Source organism: Puma concolor, chromosome A1 (genome assembly GCF_028749965.1).
Source record: "Puma concolor isolate L17-30 chromosome A1, mPumCon1.1.hap2, whole genome shotgun sequence".
In the NCBI taxonomy this organism is placed as follows: domain Eukaryota; kingdom Metazoa; phylum Chordata; class Mammalia; order Carnivora; family Felidae; genus Puma; species Puma concolor.
The window spans coordinates 160,889,867-160,904,392 of record NC_141667.1 but is presented as its reverse complement, the minus strand read 5'-3'; the positions used below and the strand labels follow the sequence as shown (position 1 = coordinate 160,904,392).

Genomic DNA, 14,526 nt, shown 5'->3' with positions numbered 1-14,526 from the left:
TTGGATGGAGTATGATTTCCACACAGAAACAGGCAAAAGCAGAAGTCCCTGTTTGAACATATTTAGAGCAGCTTTTTTTTTTATTTTTATTTTTTTAAATGTTTATTTTTGAGACAGAGACAGAGCATGAATGGGGGAGGGTCAGAGAGAGAGGGAGACACAGAATCCGAAGCAGGCTCCAGGCTCCCAGTTGTCGGCACAGAGCCCGACGCGGGGCTCGAACTCACAGACTGTGAGATCATGACCTGAGCTGTAATCGGACGCTTACCCAACCTAGCCACCCAGGTGCCCCTAGAGCAGCTATTTTGAAGACTTTATCTGCTAAACCAGCACCAGGGCCTCTCAGGCCGTTTTCATTCAGTGCCTTGTGTTTGTGCACGGGTTTCATTCAGTGCCTTTGTGTTTGTGTTCTTGGTTCTTTGAACATCTTGTAATTTTTCACTGAAAAATTATTAGGGAAAGTGAGCGCACATGTGCACGGGTAGGGGAGGGGCAGAGAGAGAGTGCGAATCCCAAGCGATTCCACGCTGTCAGCGCAGAGCACAGTTCGGGGCTTGACCCCCCAATCCTGGGATTGTGATGTGAGCTGGGATCAAGAGTCAGGTGCTTAACTGATTGAGCCACCCAGGTGCCCCTCAAAATTGGACATTTTAGAGGAGCTTAGTAATTCTGGATTCTGATCTCCCCTACTCCCAGGATTGCTTGTTCCTTTTGTTGACTAACTGCAGTTTCTCTCTCCCACGGTCACTGATGGGTTCGCTTCATTAAAGCCTGGCTGCCCGGTATTCATACTCAGAGCTCCAGACTTGAGTGTGTAGCCAAAGATTGCTCAAAGCAAGATTGTGCATAACCAGGCTTTCGTTCTGTGCCTGTGGATCTGTGTGTGGTCAGTTAATGCGTTGGAGTGGGAGGAGGCTTTTTAGAACATAAAGCAATGAATGAAAACAAAGGGAAAGCTCAACATTGATAGGCTCCATAAAAGTTTAATAAAAGTAGAAACCAAATTACAAGTTGAGTGGAACGTTTGTAACAATTTCAACAAGATAAGATGATCTTTAATGACTGAGGAGCTCATTAAGGCAAATACATGAAGATTCTGGGTGAGTGGGAAAGGATGTGAGCAGTAGAAAATGGGGGAGGGTGGGAGCTGTGCTGTAGTCTGTTGGGGCTGTTGTACTAGCACCGCAGACTGGGTGGACTCCTCAGTAAAGGCTCCTCACGGTTCTGGAGGCTGGAAGTCAGCTCAGAGTGCCGGCATGCTCAGGTCTTGGGGGACTCCCTCTTCCTGGTTTACAGAGGGCCACCTGCTGTCCTGTCTGCATGTGGCAGAGACCGTGAGTCTGGCCGCCTCGTCCCAAGGGCCCTGCCTGCAGCACCCCTCACTGGGGATTTCGAGATACCCAAAACCCCGGCATTTGGGGAGGACACAAATGTTATGTCTAGCCCTCTGACAGTGTGGGTAAGCTTACCATAAAATTGTGGTCGTGAGGAGCAGAGAGGTAAGGAAAATCCTCAGTTCTAAGGACAGAGGGATGTACATCCATACAGGGCTTCTTGAGAGTGGCCTGGTGGTTGCGTATAAAAATCTGAAAACAGTCAAACCCTTTAATCTGGCACTTCTACTACTTGGAATCCTCCCCAGAGAAATTACCTAAAGCGTGTTCAATGGTGCCGGTGCAAAGATGTTTTAATAGGATTATTATAATAATAAAAGTAAGCAACCTAAATGTGTAGCAGTACAAGAACGATTAAGTAACTAGTGGCACATGTGTTTATAATTATTGAAAATGCACACGAAGCTTTAAAAATACCTAAAATACATGTTTGAGTGCAATAAGCAGAATCCAAAATTATATAGGTAATGCGATTTAGTAATGTAAAAATGTTGGCATAGAAGATAGAAGGAACTGTGCTATGGGGTGGCTCAGTCTCGGGACCGTGAGTTTGAGCCCCACATGGAGTGTAGAAATTTCTTTTTTTTTTTTTTTTTTCAATGTTTATTTATTTTTGGGACAGAGAGAGACAGAGCATGAACGGGGGAGGGGCAGAGAGAGAGGGAGACACAGAATCGGAAACAGGCTCCAGGCTCCGAGCCATCAGCCCAGAGCCTGACGCGGGGCTCGAACTCACAGACCGCGAGATCGTGACCTGGCTGAAGTCGGACACTTAACCGACTGCGCCACCCAGGCGCCCCTAGAAATTTCTTAAATAAAATTAAAAAACAAAACAAAAAACACCCAGGGTGCCGGAGAGAACAGCTTCTCTGGAGTGGCAGACTTGATCACTTGATGACATGAGTAGGAGTGGCTTTGGGGGGTTGCTCTGGCACCGGAGACCAGGCTGTGCAGGATGTCAGGCTTGAGAGCAGCAGTGACAGAAGATCCACGCTCCTGAACTACGGAGTTGCTCAGTCTTTGTGACAAAGCCAGCCACAGCCATTCCCTTTATTTTGAGATGGGAAAACGGAAACCTGCTTTTAGGGTCCTAGATCAGTGAATGATCAGGAGATCCCTGGCTTCGGCTGCTGGAGCGGGGGTGGGCTGGGGGGTGGGGGGGGGTGCCCTGTCTGTGGGTAGGCCGGAGGGAGCTCCCCAGCTGCTTGCACAGGCACTAAATTGTCAGATGGCTTGGTGATCCTGGCCTTGGCCTTTTGTAGTGTTGGCTTTAAGGAGCCTGGTGAAGTGCTTGCCTTGAGGTTTTCAGGGTTATTAGCAAGGACGAGCATGTGGAAACACTTGGGGCATCAGGCGTCACTGTTCTGTTTGCAAATGGGCATCCTGTTTGGGGGTTACCTGGGAGAGCTGCAGTCGAGGGTGACAGGAATCTGTCGTTTGTGGCCTGCTTGAGCTTGCTGGATTTTAACAGTGGAAGAACACGAGTGCACCTGCAGGATGGTAAGACCTCTGTCCAGTAGAGAGAGCTTAGAGAAGGCATTTCTGTTGTGTAAGCTGATGCCCCAGACAGAGTGAGAGATATGGAGTTTCCTTCTTTTAGGGGATGAGGGGGTTCCTCAGTCATCATCAGAGAAGGAGGTTTCTTAAATATGTCCATCTGGGAAGACCAGTCCTTACCACCTGACACGTTTAGTGGTATTTGCTTAGTTTTTAGGTTCTATTGAACACTTTGATCTAGAGTATTTGTGTCAGAACTCTTTATCTATGGGAACAGGGAGCGGGGAACTTCTGCTTGTGCCGAGTGTAATGAAAAGGCAGAGCAGCTTTTGCCTTTGAAATGTTGAGGTTATGATAGGTAGCAATGACTAGTTTTTTTACATTTTTTTTTTAATGTTTATTTTTGAGAGAAACAGAGACAGAATGCGAGTGGGTTAGGGGCAGAGAGAGAGGGAGACACAGAAGCAGAAGCAGGCTCCAGGCTCTGAGCTGTCCGCACAGAGCCCGACGCGGGGCTCAAACTCACGAGCTGTGAGATCTTGACCTGAGCTGAAAGTCGGATGCTCAACCAACTGAGCTACCCAGGCGCCCCAGCAATGACTAGTTTTAATAAACACAAGGGATAGGCGTGCATTTTTCGTAGAATGTTACAGCAGCTTCCATGGACCTTTGCTGTGCTCTGGAGAAATAGTGCGTGTCTTTCCTCTTGGCTCCTTGACATGCTTGGAGCCTCTGCATCTTGGACCAAGGGGAGACCGAGACAGCTGGCCCAGCCTCTGTACACAGAGACCTGCACTGGCCCCAAGCCCTACTTGTGCTGTTTTTCCTTTTCCCTTTGCTTCCCAAGATTAACTAACACCTTAACCAAGATTGCTTTTTAGTCCGTACCTCCTGGCTAATGGAGTCGTGTAAGAAGGAGCACCATGAAGGATTCTGGGTTTGGGTTTGAAGACTGTGTTAGGAGGTTTGTGTCAGGTAGCTGATACTCTTGAGTGTCCCCACCCTGTAAAAAAATAACCCTGTTCCCCCAATACTGCCTTTTTTAAACAGACACATAGACTTGTGCAGAGCCAGGATTTGTGCCCAGGTCTGCTGGGTGCCCGGGGCTGGCCCCTGGTGTATCACCGTGCGGTCGTGGACATCTGTCTGCTGAGGCCGGCTTCTTGCAGCAATCTGTATCCCAGTGGAACCAAGGCTTCTGCTGGAGCTTTTGCAGTGAGCCTTTAGCATTTGGAAGAAATCTATCCCAAGGCCTCGTGAATCCCCGAATTTAGAAATATTGTAACGTTTTTTCAAAAGACACAATAACTTAAAACCTTTGCATGGCCCTTCCAGACTCTTCTGGGAACCTGTGGAGACGAGAGAGCTCTGTTCAATCAGTACCTGCCGGTGGGGGGTTGGGGTTGGGGGTGGATTGTGGAGGGGGGGGGGTTTGGAACTGCTTCCTGCAGCAGTGAGGGCAGGCTGTTCCTTCCTGTTATTCCCCAGAGGCTCAAGTCTGGTCTTCGAATCTGTGTTCTGAGAATGTAAGTACAGTTTAAGTAGACTGGGTTGAAAGGAAACGTGCAAGGATGATTTTTCCCTTGTGTAGGGAGGGGCGGGTGGCTTATTTCCTGTTGTCTGAATCTGTTACTGTTTCAAGGGCGTGCTTAGGACCAAACCAAAGTTGTTTCTAAAAGTTGGGTTTTAGTTAATGATGATCTTTCCATCTTCATCAAATCTCTAAGAAAACTTGTTTCTTCTTATATGTAAATAAGTTATTTTTAAAAGATTCAATGACCTAAAATATGAAACCTACCAAAATTTGCGGTGAAATTTGCAACTCCCGTGTAAAATCTGCGATACTGAGCGCTCCTTTAATGGTGGTAATGAAGTGAGTTTCTGTGCGTCTGCGGGGTAATGAAGTCAGTCCTTTTGTTTTGTGTTGCTGTAACGGCTGACAGCTCTGGGATTGTCTGTGTGGTTTGCCTGATGTCCTCCTCCTGTGTGGCCCCATTGTTTGGCGGGGGCTCTCCACGCCTCACGCCTGAGGGAGAGCTCGCTGAGGCGGAGGCTGGCCTCCCTCCCCAGCTGTGGAGCAGAGGCTGCTCTGCTGTGAGACGTGTGGGACCGGCCTTCGTGGCATGGAGCGCTGGAGCCTGGCGGGGGAGTCACATGGGGTCCTGCAGCAGCCAGAGCGCGCGCAAGTCCCGGAGGGGGAGACAGGTGCTCTGGAGCTGGGGAGGGGGCGGGGAGGGGGTGGCTCCTGGCGTCAGCGGGACTCGGTCAGGTCAACCCTGTCTGGTCTGGGGCAAGTGTTTGGTGGGACAGCTGAGTGTGATGGACGGGGAGTGTTGGGACGGGAGGATTACAGAACTTGTCCTTAGCGCACACTGGAAGAGCATGTTTCTAACTGGTGGTTGACATTAACTAACTTGACTGCCTTGATGTCACTTTTTGGCAGAGGTTTCTTTGGCATTGTTTCTGGTACATTCTTACGGGAGGCTTCTATATCCGCATACTGTGCTTGGTGCTGTGATGGGGGAAATGCGGTCTTACTATCGTCACACGCTGGGGAGGTGTTCTTGCACTTGTCTCCCTCCTCCTATAAAAGGTGTGCAGGTTTTCACATGTGCTCTGCTGCTGCTTTGTAGTGTTTGTATTCCTGACATGAGATCCTCATTTAATTTTTGTTGGAACACTGAAGACTTTTCATCTTTACTGTGACAGAGTTTTTGTTTTAGTTCAAGGAATAGTCTACTTGGTTGACTTCATGTCACTTTAGAAGGACAAGATCTGGTTGAAAGTCTGATTTTCTGCTACAGTGGCTGGTGTCACAGTATGTTCTCTGCCCACTGTTCCTTTGACATTCGTGCCCAATGACCATTTCTTCGAAGGAAGACATTGTAATCCTGGGATCGACACCCAGATTTCCCCACAAAGGCATGAGCTCCTGGAGCGCCGCCCCCTCCCTGTGGCCCGCTCCCCCACTCCTGCATGAATAGACCCATTCAGGGGCGAAACCAGAGCCCGAGTCTCAGTGAAAGCAGCCGATTGTCTTCATCGCACACAGCATAGCGTGGAGGTTACTCACTCGGGTTTGCGTTTCCTCGTGAGGGACCATGCTCTTTGGTCAGCGCACAGAAAACATACCGAACAGGTGGAGAATCCGTGGTGTGTGTTACTAGTGTGGAAATCTAAACTGGGCTTACTGATCACTTCTACCTGTTTAAGCACGTATTTTAATTACCAAATTGGGGGGAAGCCGGACCACGTTTGTCTTTATTCTACACGGCTTTTCTGCAGGACCTAGGCAACTTGTTTTGGAAGATGAAATCACGCGTTTGTAGGACTCTAGTGGATGCTCAGAAGATATGTGTGACGTGATTTTCTGAGGAAAGAAGGTGCTGGTCTGTGGCCAGAGGGGGATGGAAAGTGGTTGAGGAAGGGGTTACGTTCCTCGCTCCTGTCAAGTCCCACTGCCCTCGGCCTGGCAGCCGGAGAGGCGGTGAGGGGGCCGTGCGGCCACAGATCAAGATGCACACGCCAGCCCCGCTCTTGGCTGGCTGTCTGATTTGGGAGGATACTTACCCTCTCCACTTGAATCTTCGTCTCTTCAAGAGGAAGACTTTGAGGATTAGAGATGCTAGCCCTTGCTGGGCTCCGGGGGTGTGCTTGGCCTCGGTGAGGAGTCTCCTGCCTGCTCTCATCCAGGCACCTTCCCACCCTGCCTGGGGAGGGCCTTTGCTCTTGGCAGTTACTGATGCCAAGAGGCATATTTTTTATTTTTCATAGATAACATTTGTATCGTTAGAGGACAAGTTGGGGAGAAGGGCAGAAGCGGGGGGAAGGAGGAGAGAGTCCCGAGCAGGCCCTATGTTCAGCACAGACCTCCTGATACAGGGCTCGATCCCACAACCCTGACATCATGACCTGAGCTGAGATCAGGAGCTGGACCCTCAACTGATGGAGCCACGCAGGTGACCTGAGGCGTATTTTTCAGCCCAGCTGTTTTGTATTTTTTAAAAACCTGTTTTTAGGAATTATAAAGTTGTTTTCATTGAATTTGCTGTACTAACTTTAGGGTATCAGGAAACATTTTAAGATTGATTCATCATTGTTCTGTCTTTAAAGTAGTGGCTTCTTAAGGATTTTCTACTGGTGGACCTTTGATATTTAATAAATGTGTATAAGATCTGAGACTGTTCTCTAATGAAATTGATTTAGATTTGCTAGGTGCAATCTGAAGAGAAAACTAGATGTTTTTAGTTGAAATATATTTTACATATGTTAAAATACATGGATCTTAACTGTACAGTTCGTGGAGCTTGGACAAGGTCTATAACAACTACTCAAATTACAATATAGAACATGTCCATCACCCTGGAAACTTTGGCCCCTTTCCCCATTGTCACTTCTCCCTCCTTCTGATTTCTGCCCTCCTAGATTAGTTTTGTCTGTTCTTGGACTTACTATAAGTAGGATGTGCAGGGTATCCTTTTTGTGAGTGGCTGGCTGCTTATGCACGACGCAGTGTCAGAGATTGATCCTTGTGTCCTTGCTGTTGTGGTTACCAGTGGTTTCTTCTTTGCATCTGAACAGATGGGGCAGTACTGCAGTACTTTCTGATGATGGAGTTGGTTCCAGCCTCACTCTTTTTTTTTTTTTTTAATTAAAATTTTTTGACGGTTATTCATTTTTGAGAGACTGAGAGAGAGCATGAATGGGGAAGGGGCAGAGAAGGAGACACAGAATCTGAGGCACACTCCAGGCTCTGAGCTGTCAGCAGAGCTGACATGGCGGGGCTTGAACCTACCATGATCGGGTCAGATCATGACCCGAGCCAAAGTCCAATGCTCAACTGACTGAGCCACCCAGGTGCCCCCCTTCATTCTTCATTTTGTTTAAAGTTTATTTTGAGGTGGGAGGAGGGAAAGAGAGAGGCGAAGAGAGTCCCAAGCAGGCTCCATACTCAGCATGGAGTCTGAAGCTCTTCAATCCAGTGAACCGTGAGATCATGAGCTGAGTCGAAATCAGGAGTCACATGCTCAACTGACTGGGCCACCCTGGCGCTCCCAGCCTCGTTCTAGGTGTGCCTGTGTTATGTGTGTGGCAATGAGATGAAGTCTGTTACGTAGCTATAGTAAGAATTTGGTACGTGGGTTTTGGTAGTTAAGTCACAGGAAGTGATGATATTAAGCACACTAGTATTAATGCAGAAGCGACCTGTAAAGTGAATGATGCTGATGCACTTGTCAAAGCTCATGAGTTTTAGTGGCGAATAATGCTGTTCACCATTTGTTGTAGGTGCTACAGAATATTTTGGAAACTGAAAATGAGTATGCTAAAGAACTTCAGACTGTGCTTTCTACCTACCTGCGGCCTTTGCAGACCAGCGAGAAGTAAGTTGGACGATAAACTGTGTTAATTGCAGCATTGTCATTGCCTAGGCTGTTTGCTCAGGTTTCCACAGAATGGAGGGTGGAATGGAACCCACTGTACCAGTTTGCTCTGGAAGGAAGGATTTTAGCGGGTCAGAGACTCAAACAGGGCCCTGGGGTGAGACAGGAGAGTGACACGGTACATAATAGTCTCACTGTTCTTTTCCTTGGCTCTAGGTTAAGTTCAGCAAACATTTCATATTTAATGGGAAATCTAGAAGAGATATGTTCTTTCCAGCAAATGCTTGTACAGTCTTTAGAAGAATGCACCAAGTAAGTCCGACGCTAAAAATCTGTGAAATTCAGATTAGTACAACGGGTAGGTATAGAATGTGCTTTGATCTGATTCTAGAACTCCTATTTCCAAAGATGGAAACTGTTATTTTGAATCTTTTGGGTTATCAACCCTTCTAGTAGAAGCTGTGTTTCTGACATCTGGTTTTTCTAGTTGGGGTCTTTGAAGGCGAGGTCTCCTGATGAGAAAGGAGAGCGTCTTGCCGGGAGCAGCGAAGTTTACGGTGTTGGGTGGATGGGGGAGGCAGGGGTGAGGAGCCTGAGGAGGAAGAGGCTCTGTGCGCGGGTAGCTCCTGGCCGCCCGGAAGCCAAGGATAGTGAAATGCGGTGTCTGGAACGTGCTGCCCGCACGTACCCGGCTTGGTTTTCTTTCCAAGGTGTTTTTGGGGTGGGGAGGCATGTTCTGAATTGATTGGCCACCAGATTGGCTTTTTTTTTTTCCTGTGTGACTCTTTTGTTCTTGGTTAACGTGAGACGTTTAAGGGTTAGGGTCAGTTTACTGATCTCAGTAGCGTAGTTCACTTAGTTGACTAAGTGCCTGCTGGGTGTTGGAGGACTTGAAGTCTTGACATATGTGAGAACTTTGTAGGTTGTAGGTCACCATGTGACATTTGAGGTTTATTTACCTGTGGACTTGATGCAAGAGGGGGGCACTTGTTATTGCAATTTCTATTTCTTTAGCCGACAGAAGGATGAGGTAACTTTTTCTCTTGGGATCTGGTTGGTCTCTGGTTTGTCCTTCCTGTAGTTTCTTGTCTTAGTCTGGGAAGTGGCGAGGGGTGCTCTGCCCCCTGGGCCCCAGGCGCACAGCTGGCTGTGCTCGGAGTAGGTTCTAGGCCCCTCCAGGCCCTTCATCCTGGAAGGTGTGCAGGGGAAGCGCAGAGTGAGTGCTGGCCTTCAGACAAATTCACGTTGCTTCCTCCTCGGGCGGTTTGGTTCATGTGAGTGGCCTGACTTAGGTGGCCATGAAGAGAGGAGTTTGGCAATCACTGTTTTCCTTTTGGTAAATGAAGGTGATTGGCCCTCAGTTTGGGGTCTTTGCAGGAGGCCAGCCCCAGGGTGTGCAAGTGGAAGTCGGCGTTTGCCCCTGCTTCCCCCACCGGCTGTCGAGAACTTGGACTGAAGGAGTTCATATTTTTACAGTACGTTTGTGGCGCCTCTTCTGGGCCTCCCCTCAGGCTTGTGAAAGCACGTGAATCTCCCCGTCTGCACCGCAGATGTACGGCTCTGAATGCTGAAATTCAGGGAGGGAACATGAGCTGAGAGTCCAGCACTCAGTCAGGCCTGTGTTGGCTCTTTACTCAGTAGGACTTAGGTGTTGTTTCGGTTGAGTTCCTCAAGGGCACGGTGCGTTGGCATGAGATTTTGGATTTGCCATGGTGGAACAGGAGAGCAGAGGGTCGGAGATGAGCTTTCCTGATCAACCTTTCCCCTTAGCTTTGATCGTGAGTGTTCTGAAAGTCCTCAGATCGGAGCAGAGCTCAGGTTCACTGTCCGAGGTGTCGTCGTCCCCTCCGCCCGCGTCCCATCAGCTCACGTTCAGCCAGATCCTGTGGTTTTCTCTTGGGGTTTAGCTGCCCTACGCAAGCCAGCCTCGGCCGCCATTGGCCCCGAGGTACAGAGAACCGGAGACACACCCTGTCCTTTCCTTCTCCAAATGCCAGCCGTCTCCAGAATCTTCCTCCCTGGTGCTCTACCACCTGCAGAGGTTGGTTTTATATTTTGTTCAAGGTTTGTGTATCTGCAGGAGGGAGAAGTCCGTTTGATAGGAATGGTGAGGCTGTAGCCGGAGGTGGAATGTTGTAGATAATTGCACCCAGCTGAGGGCTTGGCCTCCATCTTGGAGTTGGCCGTGCCTGTCTGGTTAGGACGGCCCCACGTGCGCGTTTCTGCTTCCACTGGTGGTGCTGATCATCGCTTTCTGTTCTTCCTGTTACTGTGAGCTCACGGCCTTTCCAGGCTCAGCAACTGCCCTGGCCTAGACCTGGGAGGAGATGGGTCTGTGGCTGTGCTCTTCTCTAGCTTTTACCTGAAGGGAAGGCGGGCTGTAGTGTGTGTGTGCGCACGCGCATGCACGTGTCTTGATGCTGCTTAAGTAGAAACCTTGCCAACAAGTAGTCATGTTTTATAATTCTCCTTTTGTACAAAACTTAAAGGTTCATGATCTGCATTTCTCTCACCATCCAAAGTCGGCCTTGTGGCGTTTTGGCTGTGCTGTGCGCAGGTGGGTTGTGGCGGCTGGATGCTGGAGAAAAGGAAGGGCGTTAGTTTGGTGCTTCCTAGCAGAGCCGCTTTCGAGGTAGATGCCTCTCCCTGCTGGACTGCTGGTGTGAACACTTAGGTTCTGGGATTTGTAGATTTTGTTTTCACGGAGGTGGTCTACAAGGAGGTCTCAGATTTTGTGTTCATTACTTGGCAATTTTCTTTCTATGAAACTTAGGATTATTTCCTTTGTGTTGTGTATCTCTAGGTTGCCAGAAGCTCAGCAGAGAGTTGGAGGATGCTTTTTAAATCTGATGCCACAGATGAAAACCTTGTACCTTGCATATTGTGCCAACCACCCGTCTGCAGTGAACGTTCTCACGGAGCACAGGTGCGCTTGCCAGACACCCTTACCTGGAGGGCAGGGACTTCTTGGCAAGGGGTTCCCTCCACGTTGGCTTGTGTGGGCCACACGTTACACGAAATACAGTGCTGGTATTCACTTGTTTGTTCAACGATTATTGTGTTTTAATTACCTCTTAAGCTGAGTGCCTGAGAAGCATTGGTACAGGGTCTCTGAGGTTCTGAGTAGCATTTTTGGAGTAGAAAATGGTGTTTCCAAAGTCTCCCTTCAGCCTGGAGCCCTTGGGAAAGTGGATTTGAGGAGCTGGTAGGGTTCTGGAATGGAGCTGTAGGCTAAATCCAGGATGCCAGAATCCCATTTCTTCTAGTTCCTAAGAGTGGAAGTATGGAGTGTAGTTAGATTAGGCTGTGAGAGAAAATGCTGGATTGAAAATTAGGGCCAGTATACATAATTACACATATGCCAAGGTTTTACTATGTGTGTGTGTGTGTGTGTGTGTGTATACATATATATTTATGTATCTGTATACATAAATTGTTTTTATGTAGTAGAACCTCGGTTTATGAGCATAATTTGTTTGGAAAACATGCTTGTAGCCCAGAGCACTCATACATCAAAGCAAGTTTCAGGAACCATTGACTTGGTTGTGATCATGTGACATTTGGCATCTGATAGGACTTGTATTGCAAGACGTTGCTCGTTTATCAAGTTAAAATTTATTAGAAATGTTTGCTTGTCTTGCAGAATACTCGCACAGCAAGTTACTTGCGATTCAAGGTTTCAGTGTGTGTGTGTGTGTGTGTGTGTGTGTGTGTGTGTGTGTGTGTGTGTGTGTATAAAAATATAAAATGCCTGGCAGAGAAAATATTTTGGTAGTGCTGAGTGTGCTCTTCAAACTCTACATTATTCTATGCCCAAAAATTGCAAGGCCATATCTCTAGGGCTTTGATACCTAATGACGTAGCTGTGTAAATTTAGATTTAAATTCATTTAAGCATTAATTTAAAAAATAATTAAAAATTCAGTTCGACTAGCCACATTTCATGCACTCAGTAGTCATACGGGCCTGGCCTGAGAGCAGTGCATAGAATACATTTATCATAGGAACTTTCATTGCTTAACGGTAGTCTGAACACACGTGTGAGCAACCATGTGTGGTTTGGAATGAATTGTAGCCTATATGAAAATTACCTGTCACGAGCACAGAACTGAGTGTCTCCCTGCATTCTGCTTTGCACATGTTAGATATTCTTCTGTTGTGTTAGAGGAGCTTATTAGCTCATCTGTACAATACTCCTATACTTTGGGTGTGTTATGTAAAGAGAACTGTAAAAAAATAAAATAAAATTAGGGCTGGGTCTTACAGGTACAACCTTAAATTGGAGACCATTGGCTTCAGCTTTTCAACCTGGAACAAAATTAAAACAAGTGAAACAGACTGTACAGATTCCTGCTGGTTTGGCGAGAAAAGCCCATGTCTTTTCCCAAGAACCGGAAGGTGCTGGAAGAGTGGCCCAGTCACTGGCCGGGGCGCTCTGAGCGCAGAGATTCTGTTTCTGCTTCTCAGGCATGAACTTTTAGTTAAGTGTGTTAGGAAAATTTTCACAGTGACTTTTGAAAACAGCAGTTTAAAAAATTTTTTAAACCATAAATGAACAAAAATTTTAGTAGCATGAAGGGTAAGTTAAAGTTATATATATTACAAATTTTTTTCTAATGTTTATTTTTGAGAGCGAGAGAGTGAGTGGGGGAGGGGTGGAGAGGGAGAAGGAGACACAGAATTTGAAGCAGGCTCCAGGCTGCCAGCTGTCAGCACAGAGCCTGACGCAGGGCTCAAACTCACAACTGGTAAGATCGTGACCTGAGCTGAAATCGGTTGCTCAACCGACTGAGCCACCCACGTGTCCCTAGTTAAGTGTGTGTGTGTGTGTATGTATATATATACATACATACATATGTAACTTTAATTTTAGTTAAAAGTTTTTTTAATGTTTGTTATTGAGGGATAGAGCATGAGCATGGGCGGGGCAGAGAGAGGGAGACACAGAATCTGAAGCAGGCCCCAAGCTGTGAGCTGTCAGCATAGAGCCCAACGAGGGGCTCAAACTCACAAACCACAAGATCATGACCTGAGCCGAAGTCGGGCACTTAACCGACTGAGCCACCCAGGTGCCCCAAGTATATATTTTTTAAGTTGATTTAGTTTTGAGAGAGGTACAGTGCAAGTGGGGAAGGGGCAGGGAGAGAGGATCCCAAGCTGACTCTGTACTGTCGGAGTCACAGCCCGAGGTGGGACTCAAACCCACAACCGTGAGATGATGACCTGAGCCAAAATCATGAGTCAGATGCTTAACTGACTGAGCTACGCAGGCGCCCCAGTTATAGTTAAATAGTTAATGAAGTATTTCAACTTAAAACTTAAGGACTGTTGGTAAGCAGACATGGCTGGGCTCTTTGTAAACTGAGCTGAGGCTCAAGCGTACCATCCTGTGAGTGTGGCTGGTTCGGTGGCAGTGGAGGGAGGGCCTCTGGCTTGTTTTGGCCTGGTTTGAGCCCTGCCTCAAACTCAGCTGGTGAGCTATGGGTAAGTCCCCTGCTTTCCCTGGGTTTTAGATCCCTTCTGTGAGTGCCGATTGGTAGGGTTATTGTAAGCAGTAAGCAAAACGTGTAGACCGGATCCGGGTGAGCGAGGTGAGTGCTCCAGCATGAATGCTAATTGTGGTCCCATCTGCACCCCTGTGGAGGACCCTGTGTGTTGACTTTCTGGGCGTGCTCAGATACCGCAGGGTCTCCGTGTGCACTAAAACGAAGGAGTACACCTCTGCTGGGGGCCAAAGAAAGGGAGGTCAGGATGTACAGGGTTCACAGAAGGGAACCCCGAAGGACTGTGGCACGCTCTCCTGTTAAGTCTGCCTCCTTGCCTTTGTGCCGGGGGGGTGGCTGTGTGGGTGTATACCTTCCTAAAACCACGAAGCCTGTGTGCCCGTGAGTGTTCTGCCACCTCCTCCTGGGAATTAGGATGTCCACAGAAGTTAAATGCAAGGATTACCTTTGCGTTTGTGAGAATCACAATTAGGGATTAGGAATTAGTGATGTGGCAGTGGAGGAGATCTATAGAAAGCAAACAGGATGTTCGGGTAAAATTGTCATTCTCCCTCCCTTTTGGGGGGTGTGGTTCAGGCTGGGAGTATAGAGAGTGTGGGTAGGGTGGACAGTGTTGGGGCTGATGGTAAATATTTTCCCCTGTAGAAGTGAGTCCGGAAGGCCACATTTAAAGTGATTCAGACTGTTAGTTTCCAAAAACGTTCAGACTTTGAAGGGAGACGCCTGCGCGTAGGTGCTGTTTATCCCTCTC

At 47.8% G+C, this 14,526-nt stretch overlaps 1 protein-coding gene across 12 annotated transcripts in view; it reads left to right on the top strand.

Moving 5' to 3' along the window:
• Positions 1-14,526, top strand: part of ARHGEF7 (Rho guanine nucleotide exchange factor 7) — a 135,412-nt gene that overhangs the window by 86,869 nt on the left and 34,017 nt on the right. For all 12 annotated transcript variants that reach the window (XR_015251759.1, XR_015251758.1, XR_015251756.1 and 9 more), the window contains 3 exons: positions 8,178-8,272; positions 8,489-8,584; positions 11,076-11,198. Coding sequence is in view for 9 of the 12 variants with exons in the window: in XM_086708390.1 (XP_086564516.1) it covers positions 8,178-8,272; positions 8,489-8,584; positions 11,076-11,198 (314 nt within the window). In the remaining 3 variants the exon portion in view is untranslated. The remainder of the gene's footprint in view (positions 1-8,177; positions 8,273-8,488; positions 8,585-11,075; positions 11,199-14,526) is intronic.